The sequence below is a fragment of the Zootoca vivipara genome, chromosome 13 (assembly GCF_963506605.1).
Source record: "Zootoca vivipara chromosome 13, rZooViv1.1, whole genome shotgun sequence".
Lineage (NCBI taxonomy): Eukaryota > Metazoa > Chordata > Lepidosauria > Squamata > Lacertidae > Zootoca > Zootoca vivipara.
Window position 1 is genome coordinate 5508131 of NC_083288.1, and position 20111 is coordinate 5528241.

Consider the following 20111-nt stretch of genomic DNA (forward strand, 5'->3'; position numbering starts at 1 on the left):
GAGCTGGCAACATTTTTGAAGAATGAACTCTACAGAATGCTGTATGAGTTAAGAAGAAGAAGAAGAAGAAGAAGAAGAAGAAGAAGAAGAAGAAGAAGAAGAAGAAGAAGAAGAAGAAGAAGAAGAAGAAGAAGAAGAAGAGGAGTAGTTTGGATTCGATATCCCGCTTTATCACTACCCGAAGGAGTCTCAAAGCGGCTAACAATCTCCTTTCCCTTCCTCCCCCACAACAAACACTCTGTGAGGTGAGTGAGGCTGAGAGACTTCAGAGAAGTGTGACTAGCCCAAGGTCACCCAGCAGCTGCATGTGGAGGAGTGGAGACGCGAACCCGGTTCCCCAGATTACGAGTCTACCGCTCTTAACCACTACACCACACTGGCTCTCATTTTAAAATGCAGTGGATAGCCTTGATCATGTTGCCAGGCTTTGCACTGTGACCTGAAACATCCCTAAAACATTTTTTGCTTTTAACCAACTACAACCGACATTCAGAATAGGAGGGGAGACTGAACCATGTGACTTCAAAATTGATATCGCTTCTAAAGAAAACTGCTTGGTTACCTTTGGTGCATTTTTTCCGAATGTTACACTATTTGTGCTGAGGAATTCTTTGCATTGCCATTTTTAGCCGAGAGTTCTTTTTGAACTCAAGAAAACAATTATTAAGGCTTGTGAGAAAATGACAGGTAGGGCTCCATGGACTCCCTTGTTACATAACATCTGAAATCTGTTATGTAGATGTTTGAAGCAACAAAGCAGCGGTGAATGAAAAAACATAGGTTCTGCTGTGATAGTACGTTTTGAAGCATGTTGCATGGAATTCCTTTGGGCATTTCTGCTGCATGGCTCAGTAGCTACTGTTCTTGAAATGTACTGTTGCCACTGACAATTATCCTTCAGTTTGACTTGGATATTGTTCACTTTCAAAGCCTTGAAACAATTAGATTTTTTGGCAGCACCTGATAAATGCTAGTATCTGTCTATGTCCTTATCAAAGGAACAGCATAACATCAGGCAGATGTGTGAACAGTCCCTTGGCAGCACGGGAGAGCTGGAGTACATTACTGAAAACCTTCAAGGCAAACAAAACGAAGATATAGATTCCCTTGGTGGTGTCTCTTTCTTGCATGCAAACTAGAATCATGAGCACATTTCATTCGGAACACATGAGGAGCTCTGTCAATCCCAGATGAGTAGCTATGGCCAAACTTTTAATAAACGGGTGATCATAGTGACGATTCAATGAAACTCATTTCATGAGCTCCTCGATTGGTATATGTTAGTTTTCTATACAAAAAGAAGTCCCCTCCCACTATTTTGCATTGCAAACTGTTTTGGAAACAGTAGTTTCAAAACAGATGGTTGTTTGGGATATTGGATTGTCAAAGAGAATGACATGACTTTGGTTGGGCCAGTGAAATCCTTGTGCATGAGCTCAAGTGGCTGATTGGATCCCAACTCATACCAGCAACCTAGAAAACATTTCCTGTGGGACAACTCCACTGGCATTATAAAAAAATTATGGTGAAATATCTGAGAGGATTTTATTTGCCAATGGTAAATAAAAAGAGCAGCATGGCAATCCTTGAAGGACCAGTTGTACATTTGTTTGCTGTCATGATAAAATGTGCTTTTTTGGAGTGCTGGGATACTGTCTAACTTAAGGTAAAGGTAAAGGGACCCCTGACCATTAGGTCCAGTTGTGACCGACTCTGGGGTTGCGCGCTCATCTCGCATTATTGGCCGAGGGACCCGGCATACAGCTTCCAGGTCATGTGGCCAGCATGACAAAGCCGCTTCTGGTGAACCAGAGCAGCGCACAGAAACGCCGTTTACCTTCCCGCTGTAGTGGTTCCTATTTATCTACTTGCATTTTTGACGTGCTTTCGAACTGCTAGGTTGGCAGGAGCTGGGACCGAGCAATGGGAGCTCACCCCGTCGCAGGGATTCGAACCGCCGACCTTCTGATCGGCAAGCCCTAGCCTCTATGGTTTAACCTACAGCACCACCTGTGTCCTTACTGTCTAACTTAGTAGGCAGTTAAGGACACCATATTTTACAGGAACAGGGAAGCAGGACCTCTCACTCCTGCTCTCTAGAAAAATGTTATATATGTATAATCCTAATATGTTATGCCTCAATAAGTACCAGAAGTGCTTATGACAAGAGTGCCTGTTAAGAAATGAAATTTCATAAGCTACACTGGGAATTTGACTGAAAAGTAGGTATAAATCTCAGAAATCATAAAAATGGCCAAATGGATGTTGTCAAGCAGACAGGTAAATGCAACTATTTAGGATGGTTCCCCACCACCACCCAAAATCCTGGTTAATGTAAAATGACAGTGGGTGCTCCTCTAGAGCACCAGATCTGTAGCAATTGTTGTTGTTGTTGTTTAGTCGTTTAGTCGTGTCCGACTCTTCGTGACCCCATGGACCATAGCACGCCAGGCACTCCTGTCTTGCACTGCCTCCCGTAGTTTGGTCAAACTCATGTTCGTAGCTTCGAGAACACTGTCCAACCATCTCGTCCTCTGTCGTCCCCTTCTCCTAGTGCCCTCAATCTTTCCCAACATCAGAGTCTTTTCCAAGGATTCTTCTCTTCTCATGAGGTGGCCAAAGTATTGGAGCCTCAGCTTCACGATCTGTCCTTCCAGGGAGCACTCAGGGCTGATTTCCTTAAGAATTGATAGGTTTGATCTTCTAGCAGTCCATGGGACTCTCAAGAGTCTCCTCCAGCACCATAATTCAAAAGCATCAATTCTTCGGCGATCAGCCTTCTTTATGGTCCAGCTCTCACTTCCATACATCACTACTGGGAAAACCATAGCTTTAACTATACGGACCTTTGTAGGCAAGGTGATGTCTCTGCTTTTTAAGATGCTGTCTAGGTTTGTCATTGCTTTTCTCCCAAGAAGCAGGCGTCTTTTAATTTCGTGACTGCTGTCACCATCTGCAGTGATCAAGGAGCCCAAGAAAGTAAAATCTCTCACTGCCTCCATTTCTTCCCCTTCTATTTGCCAGGAGGTGATGGGACCAGTGGCCATGATCTTGGTTTTTTTGATGTTGAGCTTCAGACCATATTTTGCGCTCTCCTCTTTCACCCTCATTAAAAGGTTCTTTAATTCCTCCTCACTTTCTGCCATCAAGGTTGTGTCATCTGCATATCTGAGGTTGTTGATATTTCTTCCGGCAATCTTAATTCCTGCTTGGGATTCATCTAGTCCAGCCTTTCGCATGATGAATTCTGCATATAAGTTAAATAAGCAGGGAGACGTAGCAATTGTAAACATAGATTATTGTTTTTGTGCCTGAGCATTTCAACCAGCTCACCAGCTGCGTTTCAGGTCATTTCTCAAAACATATCATTTTGGAAATTTGCAATAACTTACTACTTTATTATGGAAGAAGATCCTTTGATATAGGAGGTGGGGGGGTATGCTTTTGAAAGCAAGGATTTTAGGAACCCCTCTGCCAGAGACTAACCTCATTCTCCTGAAATAAATGAAATATTGATTAAATACATTCAATTTCCTTCAGTTTACTGGCCAAGCCCTTCCCTCTTTAGTCAAAAATGCACACTGACTGGGTTTATTTAAAAAAAGCCCTTCCATATCATTGCAGAATCACTAAATAAACAGTATGTCAAAATTAAGGGAGTACACATTATCCAGGAGCCCTACGGTAGCTGTTACAAGAGACAAACATCCCCTTAGAGGGGCTAGGTCAAAATTAATAGCAACAGTAACTCATGGGACAAAATCCAGCAGTTGAGTGAGAGAAGCAACGTACAGATGGAATTTCTCACACTCTCTTCTTATAGTTGTATGGCCAGTATTTGGCTTTCCACGTAAAGGCTGTGACTGGAATCCGCCAGAATGATGTACAACTTTCTATCAAGTTTGTTTTTCAAGTGTTGAGCAATTGGCTGGCATGGTAACAGTGATGCAATCGTTATGCCTTCTTTAGTACCACTAGCTTAAGAGGTATGTTTAAGTGTAAAAAGTTCCCTTTCATACCAGTCTTCAAGAAAAGGGGAAACACTGAATGTGTTTGATTCTTGAATATTTCCAAGATTTCTAAAGAGCTGCTCCATGAAAGCCATGGAAATAAGCAGAAGAAACCTCTCTCAAATACATTCTTTAAACTACATTCTGTGCACTTCGGAAAGGAAGTCTCTGGATGTTAAAATATCCTCATAATTTGGGGGATGGGGGGCAGTTTCCATGTGCAAGGAGGAAACTGTCTCTATTCCCTGTTGTTTTGCGTTCTCTTGTGTGTTTTCATGGTTTGTGGTGTTGTTGAAAATGTAACTGGAAAGGAGTATAGCAGGACCTTTGTATAATTCATCCCAGTGGGCTTGACACAGTTATACTTTGCTACATTAGATTAAGAAAATAGCCTAACCAGCCCACGCGTGTGCACGAAACTCCTACTTGACATTGACAGCCAATCCTCTTTTGTCTCCGGCTAGTTGCTGGCATACTGCTATAATTTATATATACATCTCTACAGCTGAGTGACAAGAGGTACTCTGTGCTATCCCTGTGCACCTGTGCTATTATGTTGAATGTGCATGTACATGTTTGTGAGAGGTCCCGGTATAAAAATGTCCTAGTGGAATGAGTTCCTGTAAAAAGGATTTCCCTTCATGCAGGAAAGGATGCTTGAAAGTTGAAGGCACCTGGACTCGGTAGGCGTGTGTGTGCGTGCGCACGTGCATGCGCACATTGCGTGTGCACGCACACATGCACACACATACTCTGTATATACACAAGTAGACATACATTTTTACATTCTTTGGTGGAAAGTTAAAAATCCATGGCATGTTTCTATTTAACAACATTGTCTTCAGAGAGGCCATAGCAACTGTGACAGAAGTTAGTTTGCCTATTTAAAGAACTGCCCTCGAACTGACAAAATAGAGTACTTTACAATTATTACAAAAGGTCACGAGGAAAATGAACATAAACACCTTTCACAAAATACAAAATACATAAAGCCTTCTTAAAGACCACATCAATGCAGCATGAACAAGACAGAACAGCATTAGGCAATTTCCACGTCACCTCTTCCCCCACAGCCCTGACTTAATTTTACTGGTTCTGTTACACACTTTTTTATTTTAGCCCTTTGTGTTGCCTACTTTTTTCTGCCAGCTTCAGTATTATGAAAATGAATCTAAAAGATGATGGGGAAAGCAGCAAATGGACCTGACGGGAGAATGCTAAACTGAAAGACTGTTGGCAGCCTGTGTGGCTGTGCTTGTATATGACGATGACTCTTCTTGGAGTTGATATGGATGCCGTTATCACACCTGCATCTCTGAAGTGCCCATCAGACCCAGTGCTTTGGCTTCTTCTGGTGTCAGTCCGCTCTTAAGTGTCCTCCTTACTGTGCAGTCACAAAACAGAAAGAAAGAAAGGATGAAGGTGCTACTAGACTAAACGCAGAAATATAACCAGCCAAACAGCAGCTACAAGTACAGAATCAAAGCTTTCCCTTCCTGAAGAGTGATTTGTGCATTCTAACAGAGAAATATCCCAATGTACAAAATCAAGACCAAGAGCTGCCCACAACAGTGTCGGGTCCAGTTCTGGTCCACTGTCTGGGACTAGTTTCAATTAGCACAGCTCAAGGATATGGACAATGCGCTTGGACAGGTGAGGGTGACCACCTGTGCTCTTGTCCCTTGCCCAATGTGGCTTGTAAAATCTGGCAGAGAGCTGGTGGCCTGGGAAGTGACGGCCTCATTGCAAGACAGCTTTGTCCCAGATTGCCTGAAAAAGATGGCAAGGAGACTAGACTAGGAAGGTCTCCCTGGACCTGGAGGATCTGGCCACTAATATCCCTTTCACTGGCAAGATCCTCCAGTGGGTCATTACCATCCATTGCTGTGGATGACACTGGCTTTCTTGTTCCATTTCAGTCTGGAATGCATCCTGCTTTTGGCGCTGAGACCACCTTGGTCACCCTGTATGACGACTGCGTCGGGACAGAGAGAGGAAAATATGTCCCTGTTGATACTCCCCGACCTCTGCAGGTTCCACTACTATTCAGCATGGTATTCTTTAGGAGTTACTGTCAGAGTTTGGAGCAGCGAGCACTGCTTTGAAGGGTTTGTCTTCCTATTTGGATGGCCGGCTCCAAAAAATGAAGGTATTGTTTGACCCCATGGAGCCTCCAGTGCGGGGTTCTTCAGGTTTTGATCTCACACCGCACCACGGTAACATCTATATCAGGCACAGGCAAACTCGGCCCGCCAGATGTTTTGGGACTACAACTCCCATGATCCCTAGCTAACAGGACCAGTGGTCAGGGATGATGGGAATTGTAGTCCCAAAACATCTGGAGGGCCACAGTTTGGGGGTGCCTGATCTACATGAAACCTCTGAGTGGGGTCATCCATAGTTTTGGAGTGTGTTGTCATGGTGATGACATGCACCTGACTTCTCCTTTACACTGAAGGCAGGTGTAGGCAGGGGGTGTGCTGAGCTGGTGCCTGGGCTTGGCAATGGACTAGCAAAGGATGGCAGCCCAAACGGATCAGAAAGTTGCAAGCATAGCCTTCTCAAAACTTAATCAAATTCTATTAACGAAAAGCCTTTCCATTTAACAGGTGTTAAGGCCTTCCCATGTTCACTCAAGCTCCCAAATGCTGGGGAATGATAGTTTTTAGCAGACACATTTAGGCAATATCAACACAGCCTGGAGTGATAACCTACCCTGTGGATGTCGGTTGCAGATAAGCTACTGAAAATATTTTTAATACTACCAAAGTAGCGCAATGCTTTTATCAAGCAAACAACAACAACAACAACATAAATAAATAAATAAATAAATAAATAAATTTATACCCCACCCGTTTGGCTGGGTTTCCCCAGCCACTCTGGGCAGCTCCCAACTGAATATTAAAGACACAATACAGCATTAAACATTAAAATCTTCCCTCAATAGGGCTGCCTTCAGATGTCTTCAAAATGTCAGGTGGTTGTTTATTTCTTTGACATCTGAGGTGAGGGCATTCCACAGGGCAGGTGCCGCTACCAAGAAGGCCCTCTTGCCTGGTTCCCTGTAACTTCACTTCTTGCAGTGAGGGAACTGCCAGAAGGCCCTCGGCACTGGACCTCAGTGTCCAGGCTGAACGTTGGGGGTGGAGACGCTCCTTCAAGTATACTAGGCCAAGGCCATTTAGGACTTTAAAGGTCAGCACCAACCCTTTGAATTGTGCTCGGAAACGTACTGGGAGCCAATGTAGGTCTCTTAGGACTGGTGTAATATGGTTATTTAGGGATGAAGGAACAAGGACAAAATGAAGCTGACAGAACCAACATCTGACTAAAGTAAAATTCAGGTCTAACACTGTGGATAAAAAAATTCTGACTATTGTCCTCAAAATCCAGTCAAGCTGGTCTAGCTTTCAGCAATCCAGCATGTGTTTATCCATACAGGACTACTAATTATTATTGTGCTTTACATCAATATTTGGTATTTTAAAGGTATTCTGGACACATTTTAATTTTGTCATACCAAATCATAGATTTTTTAAAATATATGTTGTGAATGCTATAAAAAAATCCCACCATGCAGTGCAATTTTTCAAGCATAACTATTAAATGCGTGCTTTAGCTAAGATTCCTGCATTGCAGGGGGTTGGACTAGATGACCCCTGGTGCCCCTTCCAACTCAAAGATTCTATGATTCTCTGTTTCCACCTTCTTAAGTACTTCAATCTCAGATTGCTTTGTGTGTTTAAGAATGTGGGAATTCATGAAAGATATTTACAAATGAAATACACATGAACTACAAAATGTGCCCATGGAATAATGAATCTGCCAAGTTCTCATGTGAGCTTAAATATTCAAGAGAGAATTCATTCTATGGATTCCAATGGATAGGATACATTTGGATTTCTTAACGCAGGTTTGCGCCAGCATTAAGAGCACACTATCAAGATTGGGTGATGAGTGTAAAATATCTCTATTTGTTCGGACTGTGAGATGGATAAGAATATAGGCTTTGTGAATAGCGCTCTTGCAAAAAACCTAGGAGCAGTATGCTTAATTGATGCTAACTTAGCATTTCAGGTGTATGTGGTTCAGTTGCATATAACTTTCATTCTGGAGCAGCTACCCTAAAACACTTGAGGAATGGATCCATTTTGAAGCTGACTTTGGTTCAATTCAATGTCATGTTGAGATTTTGAACATCAAGCTGGTGAGAGAGCTGGGATTTATTAGGTTAGCGGAAAGGGGTTTCTGCCTAAACATCAACAGAGTCTTTATTCCCTGTTGATGTTTTCCACTGAACACAAACGAGAACCAGCACCATGCAATAATATATAGCATATTCATTACCATCATTTTTTTTTTGCTCCCCAGTTCCCCAGAAGCAAAGGAGGCCTGGCAAAGATGAGAAACACATGGGGCCTTAATATAAGGGAGGGGATAAGAATGGACAGGAGCTACAGAAGAAATGTCCAATACTGTACAAGGCAAGCTGCAAGGAATAAGCACATGGGCAAATTATAAGTGAGTGATGCCACCGTATGGAGAACCTCAAATCCACGTGGATGGGGGAAGGGCTGCCGAGAATTGCAGTGGAAAGGAAAGAAAGGCCAGTGGCAGCTCATCTGCATTGCTAAGATGCTTGACCGCTCTATCCAAATGTCTGCATTACCTTTCCAAGGAAATGGCCACATGCAGGATCCCTCTTTGGGGAAAGTAAATGTGGTCTTAAGCACATGCCACAGGGGCGTACCCAGGATCAAAACTAGGGGGGGGGGCAAGCCATGGTCATTTAGGGGCAGGGCCAAGGCACGGGAGGGGAGGGGCCACAAAGTGGGAATGGGTTACAGAGCCCATGTGAAACTGACTCCAGGAAGAAGTTTCATCCTGGGCGCTGCCCCGGGGGAGAGCACACATGTGCGGCCAGGGGCATCGCAATAGGGGGGTGGGAGGGCCTGGGCTCCACTTTGTGGGGGGCAGCGTGGCGCCCCCTCACCACCTGCACCGACGGCTGCCCTGCCTGAGTAGGAGGAGGAGGGAGGGAGAGAGGGAGGGCTGGCCGAGCAGCCAAGAAGCTGTGCGCTCGATTTGCCTCTGCTTCCCACAGACCTGGCAGGGGCGCGAGCTGAGGTCTGCCCTCCTTTCCCTCCATCCCTCCCCGGCTCTGCGGCTTAGAGCCCCTCCACCTTCTCCACCTCCTGCTGTGAAGCCCCCTCGCCTTTCCGTGGCTCCTGCTGCTGCAGCCCAAGCAGAAGCGGTGGTGGCGCCTGCTGCGCACTCGGAGGGCGCGCCGACCCAGGAGCTGCTGAGGCGCTGCACCGCTGTGGACTATTGTTGCAGCCGCCAGGAGCGGCCCATGTGCAGCCCTCGGAGTCGGGGCCAGCGGGGTTGGGCATGCCGTCGGGCCCCAGCCGGCAGGAGCAGTAAGTGGTGGTGGCAGCGCCGCCGGGGTTGGGCTGGGCTGGTTAGGGACGTGGCTCCCGCGCTGCCCTCACACTGGAGCTCGAGGAGGGAGAAACGGAGAGGAGGAGGAAGCCGCTTCCCTGTCTCCATTGCTCCTCCTTTCCCTTCGCGCGGGTCCCTTCCTCCCAGTGGCGCCGCTAGCCTTTATGCGCGTGACGGACGCCCCGCCCCCCTGGCGGGGTGCCTTCTGATTTGCTGCCCCGGGCAGCCAGAAGGCTAGCGACGTCGCTGCGCCTTGCTGAGCCGCTTCAGGCTCTTCTTACGGGACCCAGACATGCCTCCAGCTCTCAGCTGTAGCCACCGCGAATCAGGACTATTTAAAAAAAAATTGCTTTGGGGGGGGGCAGCTGCCCCCCTGCCCCATGCTGGGCACACCCATGACATGCCAGCTAATGAGAACCAAGGGCAGCTTGGTGCAAAAAAACTCTTAATCTGCAACAGCATTAACCAGCTCTACTGCCAATTCATTGCACTTTGTGACTGTTCAGTCCCTGTTGCTGTCTCTCCTTTGGTCTAACTTCACAAAAATGCTAAAAGAGTGATGACGGCGTTAGAAAGTTGGTTTTTATTGATTTGTTTGGAGTTCTATTCCACCCTATCTCAGCGGCTCAGGGAAGGCTACAATGCCTTTAAAACCCTCTAAAAATGTCTCTTTACATACATCAAATCAAAAAGCTGAAGGACTAACTGTATGCCTCTTACTCATTTACACAGCAATTAATGTGCACACACTTTTACAGAGTGGCCCTGGATTTTAAGAGGTGCTAGCCAAATGGTCCACTGGCTTCTGCATTCAGCTGGTGGTGCTTCTTGAGAACTCCCAAAGAAGAACTGGGCAAGGAAAATGTACTGGCTTTGGGTACAAATATAGCCACAGCAAGTTCCCATTTGAACTTCTGAAGTGCCGCCAAAATCAGGAATGACTGCATCTTTGGCAGGCAGCACTTTTTCAGTAATGTCTGAAACCTCTCCGAGGGCCAAACAATACAGGATGATAAACACTTCACATGTGTTTTTTATTTTATTTTTTATTTTCTTACGGTTATATTTCCACCTTCTAACGCGGAGCCTAAGCTGGTGCAAATTTGAGCGTACTTCTGAGCAGATGCCCTATTGACTTGTGAGGACACTGAAGTTTGGGGACACACAACTGTCTTATGCTACTTAGCCCTGGATCAAAAATAAGAATTCTGTTCTGTGGAGATGCCAGGGTTTCTGCGTGCATGAAATTTTGCACTTGGACAGGGGGCAGCAGGGTCTGAGCAATGAATTTTTTGATTCTTAGTTCGAATGCTAATATGAAGACTTCATTAGACAAAAGGACAAAACAGCTCTTGGTGGGGGGGGGGGAAGGGGGGAAGCTAAGGATGGCACCCCCTCCTTTGCAGAGGGGGCCTCCGTGGGTCAGCAGGGACTGAGGGCAGCCACATCCATCATTGGAGGGCAGGTGAGGAGTGGGGCGTGAGCAGCCCAGCTAGGGGAGGAGGGGACACCCTCCCCACAACTCCTCAACCTCTCCTTTCCCCACTGGGGTGGGGTGGGGGGCAAAAATCTGGGAGGGTGAGCAATTGAGCAGTCATTGAGTTCTGTCTGAATACAAGGTCTTATCTTGACCTTGCATACAGACATGCCTGTGACAGTTTAAAAAGCAACATTCATTCAACTATCATATAAATGCAGTAGTCAAACCATGGGTGACAAAGTTGGAGGACCCTTCATGAAAATCCACATGTCTCACTCCTTGACTCTTTGCAATTTTAGCTAACCCCTCCACCCCAGCAGCTCAAGGGAGCAGCTCACTTCTGTCCTCCTGTACTTTTGAGTACTGCATTCATGGCTTCCAAGAGATCTTTTCTATAGCATATGCAACACACATACATAAACAAAACAAAAAGGACAATCAGTTCTCCTTACTGGTTCATCAGGTGCACTTACATGACTTCCTGTTTGCTCTTGACCGCTTCCTTTCTCTAGGCACTGCTCGCTGACTTGGCACTTGTGTGGCAGACTTGACAATGCGATCCATGATCTCGTCTGCTGCATCATCTGTAGCATTAGGTGAATCATCATTCCCAGCGTTCCACGAGCCAACGCGACCTGGAAAATGGAATTGGCAACATGCCATGATTTTATATTCCACATTGTTCTGATGGTTTCGACAAGTAAGAGCATGTCCTAATATTTTATAATACCGGCCACCAAGATTCAGGTTCTGTTTCACTAACCTCTGATCTGTCAAAGTTTGCAGAGCACCAGAAAACTGCCTAGAACTAGGTCAGATGGGAGTAATAGCTCATCAGGTTGGTTCTATGCCACAGAATAATTTGGTTCGGGGCTTACCCAGGAGCATCATCACCAAAAATATTTTTAAACTGCAATTTATGTAATTAAACCAGTTGTGGCGTTTGCCCATTCCTTGTGATTATGTTTGTATAGGGGGATGGAAATGGTTAATATAGATTGGCCAATGAGAAAGCTCAGAGGTGGAGCCTACCTGGTTTTGAGGCTCAGCCCAGGGGTTTACCATGGAGAGGTAGAGGAGTGAGGGTCAGACAGAGGCAGAAAAAGTTGAACATAGTGGTTGTGACAGAGTGAGAGACAGGGACCGAACTGAGAAAACTTGGTATTGTAGGCAAGGATATTAGTAGACAATATAAAAAACTGTTTTTATATGCGATGATGGCAGCAAGAGTTCTATTGGTGCAGAAATAGAAACAAGAAGAGTTACCGACGAAGGAAGAATGGCAGATGAAATTAATGGACTATGCAGAATTGGACAAGATGACAGAGAAAATTTGAAGCTGCCGGGACCAGAGATTCTTGGAAGAATGGAATAAATTTGAGAACTATTTGAAGAATAACTGTAAACAACATATTATGCTAGTAGGTTTGCAAGAAGTTTTGTAAGGAGGACTATATGAAATAATACAAAGAAAATCTAGGAAAAGGAGAATTTGTTATAGATTATTTAAAGTAATAGTGAAGTTGTAGGAATACAAGAGTAAGTTCAGAGGACTGGAAAAATCTCTCGTGGTTGGTGGAAGTCCAAAATATTGTATAATATATGAATAAATGTGAAGTAATGTTTAGAAAATATATGTAAAATCATATATATATATATATATATATATATATATATATATATATATATATATAAACTGAGAGAGAAGAGTGTCACAATGTGAGATAGTGCCACATCTATCTAAGAGCGCGCATTTGAGAAACCGTTCTGAACATATTTAAAACTTGTTTGTTCTTCAATAAACTTTAATCTTTGTTGTTGACTTTACAACCTGACTGAGACTCAGTATTTCACCAGAAGAAACCTGGTTGGTGGCAGCGGAAGAATAAAGCAGTGGTGTATAGTCCATGAAATGACCGGGGGCTCTGTATGAACGCCACACCAGTGTACAGTATTAGAAGTTGAAGAGGGAACAATAGCTAGGAAATGATGGGAGTGCAAATGTGAACTCACAAACCATAGGTATGTTTTTTTTCAGGTATACCCATGCATGTATTATGAATTTTTGCTACACACACAATATTTGTGTTCTCCATTAATCCTGCTACAGTTGAATAGGATATAACTGGATAAAGATTTAAGCAGGAATATAATGATGAGCTTTCAGAAAGACAGCCCACTGAGCATAAGCCACTGAATTCCTGGGATTGTTTTGTGACAACCAATGGTCACACAAAGCAACAACTTTCCCCACAATTATTTCTCTTTCTCTCTGTGGCTAGTCTGCACCACACAGCAAGAATATGGCTCACACACCACACAAGCCATACCTTGGCTCAGAATGGCCCCATGAAGATACCAGCTCCCAACAAGGAGCTCAGGCCCACTTCTCAGGTCAGCACAGGACAGCACCTAGGCAAGGCTCGCCTAAATGTGTCGCCCAAATCTGGGACCAAGATTATGTCCTCTCCTGTTTAACCATGATCTTTAACAATGAGGCAAAGGTTATATAGATCATGGTTAAGGAAAACAGACTTCAACCAAAATCTCAGGTTCAGATCACACGCTAATCCAAATCTTGGTCTCCTCGAGAGCAAGTGGATGTGTGCCGAGACATGGTTTGGCTTAGTGTGATGTGCTCCTTCATCTGAATTTCAAAACCATTATTTGGCAGTGAAAATGTGAAACAGAAATGGATGGATGCATCAGCAACAAAGACTGTTGACAGTCCTCTTCTAAATTGGCTCTGGGTTTTGAAAATAGCATCTGATGTTAAGAATTTCCTCATGGCTTCAAGATTCCTGTAATACTTCACTCAAATTACAAGCAGGATCATGATCTCATCTTTGTTGGTTGGCATCCCCACTTCAGTATAAAAGGCCTAGATGCTTGAAACAGCTACCCCAGCGGGGAAATGCTTCAGTGGAAACACATGTGGATATTTCGTTATAATTAAAACAACTATTTGGGAGATCCTTTTCATTTTTGTATGAATATCATAAATCATTCTTGAGTGGATTTAGTCATGCCACACCAAACCAAATTGGAAAGTGAGTCCGTCTACATGTGCAGCTGAATGGGGACTTGTGGCTTCTTTTCTTAGGTCTGCTTTGGATTTCCTTTGGGATCTCAGGCACAACAGAACTAAACCTAATGAGACAAGTTTCCAGATTGGATCTACCACTGTTTTTCAAATGTTTAATAGCAGCCAGAGGAGGAGATGTTTATCAGGACTGTAGCTCACTGGGGGTGGGGAGTTAATCCTTCCTCTGGTGGAAATTGCTCCTTGAAGTTGCAAGCAGTTGGTTTATTTATGCCAGGCTACTTAATATCCCAGCCTTCATTCCAACAGATCCCAGGGCAGCCACACAATATAAAATACTTGGGTCATGAACCCAACTTTGAACAGAGGACAGGACCATAACAAAGAGCGGGAAGAGACAATTGGACTGAGAGAGCCAGTGACTCAAGCTTCAGAGCGGTTAGACCTGGACCCCAATATGGAGTCCTCAGACGGCACCCTCTGAAGGAATGACAATCTCCACAATGGGGACCTCATGCTCCCCACAAAGACCTTTGACTGGATGTGCGCACACTTGCTTTTCCAGGGGTGTCTCATCCCATTTTGCTTCTCCTCATGGGAGAAAGTGGTGTTGGTGGCTGGGACGACTTCAAGCAATATATCGTGGGAGCCCTGTGAGATCTTGACGGAACCAGGAAGCCACTGCCGCTTCTCCTCGCTTCTCCAGTGGGTGGGCAGGGTGCCTGCAGGGGAACCACCCCTTGAATTCCACCATCTGAGGCAGCTTCCTCAGCCTGCCTCATGGATGGGCTGGCCCTACACTCTTCCTATAAATCCCATGGACTAGAAAATCCCATGGACTAACTTCCTCCAAGCAGCGTCATTGGCTGAAACATACTATGTTTTGCACCACACAAGTAAAATACCAAGGTATATTTTATTTATAAGGGACCCAGGTGGCGCTGTGGGTTAAACCACAGAGCCTAGGGCTTGCTGATCAGAAGGTTGGCGGTTTGAATCCCTGCGACGGGGTGAGCTCCCATTACTCGGTCCCAGCTCCTGCCCACCTAGCAGTTCGAAAGCATGTCAAGGTGCAAGTAGATAAATAGGTACCGCTACAGCGGGAAGGTAAACGGCATTTCCGTGTGCTGCTCTGGTTTGCCAGAAGCGGCTTTGTCATGCTGGCCACATGCCCTGGAAGCTGTACGCCGGCTCCCTCGGCCAATAATGCGAGATGAGCGCCGCAATCCCAGAGTCGGTCACGACTGGACCTAATAGCCAGGGGTCCCTTTACCTTTACCTATTTTATTTACAGCAGGGAAGGGAGTCTTCACCCAGGAATGATACGGTGTGTGTATGTTTGTGTCTGTGTGATAGTACTTACCCAAGAAAGCTGCTATTTGAGGTTTTTGGTTTTTTTAAGAAACAGCAGGAAATCTGACAATGGATCTCCTAGCCTTGAAGCTTCATTGACTCTTTTCTACTTTCCTCAAAGGGCGATAGCAATAGCTTTCTATAGATTTTCTCAATAAATATCTTATGCATCTCAAATATGAGCCTTCAGCAGGAAAAATAGCAGGAAACAGTAACATATGGCCCCAGTATCCCAAACAAAACTGAAGTATTCACCTCGACTTGCCCGACTTCGAGTGCGCACTCCTAACACGGTGGTGTTCTCCCCACTTGGGGAGGAAGTCTTCAGGACAGCCTTCATATTCTCATGTTCCACTGCATCTTCCGCATATTGTAGCCCCTGCGGTTGGTTCTGAGGTGGAGGAGAGCTGCTGCTGCTGCAGAATTTCCCAGTCTGTGGAAAGAATTTCCCCACCAGTTTTAATTTATAAAATCACACAACATTAGCAAATATAAGAAATCAGTCCTTCAAAGGCATTCTCTTACTCAGGCTGCAGTTCTAGAAAACGGACAATAATCCTTCCATTTCCACAACAGGGAGTACATAATTTTACAGGCATCAAAATGCAGAGTTAGCAATTATTATTATTATTTTAAAAAAATCAACACCCATTAGTTAAGTCATGCGATGTACCAGAAATGGCAGGCCTCTCATCCTGATGTGAGCTGTGTTTGTTAATTTGGAGTACTGTATCTACATTCCTCACCCTACCCTGAAAAATTTCTGCAGGCACCCATGCCATCTTCCCGTGTGAGTTTTGTTCAACACGTGAGTTTCTGCTCTAAGTGCCTTTACCAACTGAAGTTTGATGGGAGTCTCTTTTGACAGCGGTTGAGGCAACTTTGTGGAGACCCACCTGGCATTGAGTGTTTGCTCTGAAATATCAAGGAAGACTTATCCTTTTCAGAAGGTTTTTGGGCATGGTTTAGGGTGGCTGCTTTTGCAGGCTCAACCCTACAGATGTTGACTGTGGTTAGTAAGCTTCCAATGCCTCCATTGAGTCTCTATTGTCCTTATGCAGTACAAATCACGGAATTTCCACACTTTCCCTCAATCCAGTTTCTCCCACTCCCTCTCCTCTCTGGTATGGATTCAAAGGTAAAAAGGTAACAAACAGTCCATGCAATTATAATTAATTAATTAATTCATTTATCTTCTCCTGGTCCCAATAATCATATTACATCTGCTAATACAGGCATCCCCAAACTTTGGCCCACCAGATGTTTTGGACTACAATTCCCATCATCCCTGACCACTGGTCCTGTTAGCTAGGGATCATGAGAGTTGTAGGCCAAAACATCTGGAGGGCCGCAGCTTGGGGATGCCTGTGCTAATACATCAGCTAAACAAGAGTGAATGGTGGTTTCTCTTTCTTCCTGTCACAGCTCTGTATCAATTTTTAAAAATTCTTTTGGAGTCTTGATGGTGGGTGGAGTTGCTTTTTCTTCTTTCTGCTGGCTTCCACCTGCCCTGCTTTGTGTGCTTTCACCCAGCTGAAGGCCACAGTGCCTTGGACTGGCAACAATGCATTTTATTGTAACCCCAGAATCTAGGCAACTTGGGTGATTTTTGTCTTCCAAGTTCCCTACCATCTTAGGTTACAAAATAATCAAAGTTACAGGTAGGTAGCTGTGTTGGTCTGCCGTAGTTGGAAAATAATAATAATAATAATAATAATAATAATAATAATAATAATAATAATTCCTTCCAGTAGCACCTTAGAGACCAACTAAGTTTGTTATTGGTGTGAGCTTTCGTGTGCATGTACACTTCTTCAGATACACTGAAACAGAAGTCACCAAACCCTTATATATAGTGAGAGGGTGGGGAGGGGTATTACTCAGAAGGGTAGTGGGAATGGGTGATTGGCTGATAGGTGTGGTAAAGCTGTTGACTGTTAACAACTGCAATTGGTCTTACAGGAAAAAGCAAGGGGTGAGATGGCAAAAAATAGCTTTATCATGTATAATGAGATAAGAATCAATGTCTCTATTCAGACCAGGTCTCCCCATGGTTTTAAGTTTAGTAATATTGCAATTCAACCACTTCTCTTTCCAGTCTATTTCTGAAATTCTTTTGTAATATGACAGCTACTTTGAGATCTTGTATAGAATGTCCTGGGAGATTGAAGTGTTCTCCTACTGGTTTCTCTGTCTTGTGGTTTCTGATGTTATGTCCATTTATCCTTTGGCGTAGGGTTTGGCCTGTTTGTCCAATATAGAGAGCTGAAGGGCACAGTTGGCATTTGATGGCATACACAATGTTAGAAGATGAGCAATTAAATAGTCCTGAGATGGTATGTTTGATGTTGTTGGGGCCAGTGATGGTGTTGTCCGGGTGTATGTGGCAGCAAAGTTGGCATCTGGGTTTATTGCAGGCTCTGGTACCAGTGTCCGTGTTAAGTCTGGTGGTTGTATTATTGTGGGTTGTTTAAGACTGGGTGGCTGTTTGTAGGTAAACTGGAGGAAATTAGAAGGAGACTCTTTTTAACAATGCTACTTATTCTGATTGATTGCTCTTGTCAATGCAATTATAGTTTGAAGTGCAGCAGCAGCAATCATTCAGTGTGTAACATACAGTAAGGATTAACTCTGTTGCTAGTAAGTCAATTAGCCAAGCAGGATGGTGGTGAAGGTGCTGCACAGCAACATTGCAGTGGCAACATGTGCTCTGATAGGCTAACTAGGTGTGAGGGAGTTTAGTTGTGGATGTTTAGTTGAAGATTTCCCTGCTCTCGATAAGTCTATCAAAAAGGCACCCCTCCCTTCTGCTGAAGCTGCATGGCCCTCCTTGGTGGCTGCTCCCAGACTTAGACTAGCTCCTTCCTTGTTGTCTTTCCACCAGCAGGTTAAGTAAGACCTTCTTGTCCCCAGGGGCATAGGAAAGGGGCGGGTGGGCCGCCCCAGGTGCCATCATGGAGGGGGGGGGACAAATTATCAAGGAACAAGTACTGCCCTACTAGGGCGGTTAGAAAAACTTTTTTTAAAAAAAATGCCTGCTCCAAAGGTCTTATCTTACTACACTAGGGATTATCTAGCTACATATGAAATTTCATGCATATCAATTACTATCTTGACCCTCCTCCATGAAAATAGCTGTTTACTTGGCCGTTTTCCTATGTCGTGAAGGCTGAAATTTCAACAAAGCACGTGCGTTTGCTAGACTCTTTTCGGGCACCTGCTAAAAGCATTCTTCTTTAGACAAGCATACCTAGATGCTTAGGAAGTCGAGGTAATTTTAATCTTAATATTTTAGCTTTTGTATGTTTTAAATTAGGTTTGTTAATTTTTCTTGATTTTACTGCTGTGGGTTTTTTGTTTTGGTAAACCACTTTGCAGGGTTTTTTTAAAAATAAATTTTATTAAATAAATAAACAATAAATATAAATAAAATAACACAACCAATACACAATCCATCCTGTAGATTTAAGTATGTGTCCATAGTCGCCTACTTGTTATCAGAGGCTCAGAATCCACATTCCTTTGTAAGAAAATATGAAATAACGTAAAACCATTTTTGCGGGGGGGGGGGAATCAATGGGGGGGTTTGACAATAAATTTTCCGCACCGGGTACCACCTGACCTTCCTACGCCTCTGCTTGTCCCAACAGGCTTGGGGGGGGGCAGACTGCTTTTAATGAAAGGGATGGTGTTGTGATGGTATATTTTTAGTAGATCATACAGAGGGATGCTGGTGACGCTGTGGTCTAAACCACTGAGCCTCTTGGGCTTGCTGATCGGAAGGTTGGCAGTTCGAATCCCCGTGATGGGGTGAGCTCCCATTGCTGGGTCCCAGCTCCTGCCAACCTAGCAGTTCGAAAGCACACTAGTGCAAGCAGATGAATAGGTACTGCTGTGGCAGGAAGGTAAACAGCGTTTCTGTGAGCTCTAGCACTCGTCACAGTCCTCTGTGCGCCAGTAGTGGTTTAGTCTTGCTGGCCACATGACCCCAAAAAATGTCTGTGGACAAACTCTGGCTCCCTCGGCCTGAAAGCGAGATGAGCGCTGCAACCCCATAGTCACATTTGACTGGACTTAACCGCCCAGGGGCCCTTTACCTTTACCTTTTACACAGAGAGATATACAGGTGAAACTCGGAAAATTAGAATATCGTCGAAAAGTGCATTTATTTCAGTAATGCAATTTATTATTTATTATTTTTCTTTTAATTTTTACAAATGCTTTCTTTTGGAAATTCCACAGTAATAAAAGAAATAGTTACAATAATACAAAAATATACAAAAATAAACATCACTATTAAATTCCATTTATAATTGACCCGCCTAACGACAAATAATTACAATTACAACAAATAAAGGCTTGACATACCTTGCTTTGCATGTCATGCATCTCTCTCATATATTGGTTTCACCTTTTAAGTTGCAGTACTGAAATTAATGCACTTTTCGACGATATTCTAATTTTCCGACTTTCACCTGTATAGTTTTAATTCTTTAACTGTGTAATGGATTTTAAATTTTTGTTTCCCTCCCCTATGTTCTTAGCTGTTCTTATTTTATCTGTAAGCCACCTTGAATCCCTTCTTAGGGAAAAAGAAGGTTATCATCATCATCATCATCAACAACAACAACAACGGTATGCACTAGCCACAACTAGAACCCTGAATTAACAAGCCCCATTGGCCTTTGGCATGCCCATGCTGAAATGGCATCTGTTTGTCATTGTCCCCATCACCTGCCACAAATCTGGATGGATGTTAGCAGGGCCTCCAAGCTGCGCACCC

At 44.2% G+C, this 20111-nt stretch overlaps 1 protein-coding gene across 13 annotated transcripts in view; it reads right to left on the minus strand.

Annotated features, from left to right (window-relative positions):
* Positions 1–3282: 3282 nt before the first annotated feature.
* The window catches only part of FHOD3 (formin homology 2 domain containing 3), a 310284-nt gene continuing 293455 nt past the window's right edge, over positions 3283–20111 (minus strand). For all 13 annotated transcript variants that reach the window (XM_060282210.1, XM_060282206.1, XM_060282209.1 and 10 more), the window contains 3 exons: positions 15584–15761; positions 11406–11567; positions 3283–5394 (listed from right to left, as the gene is read on the minus strand). In XM_060282210.1, coding sequence (XP_060138193.1) covers positions 5312–5394; positions 11406–11567; positions 15584–15761 — 423 coding nt within the window. In that variant the 3' untranslated portion in view covers positions 3283–5311. The remainder of the gene's footprint in view (positions 5395–11405; positions 11568–15583; positions 15762–20111) is intronic.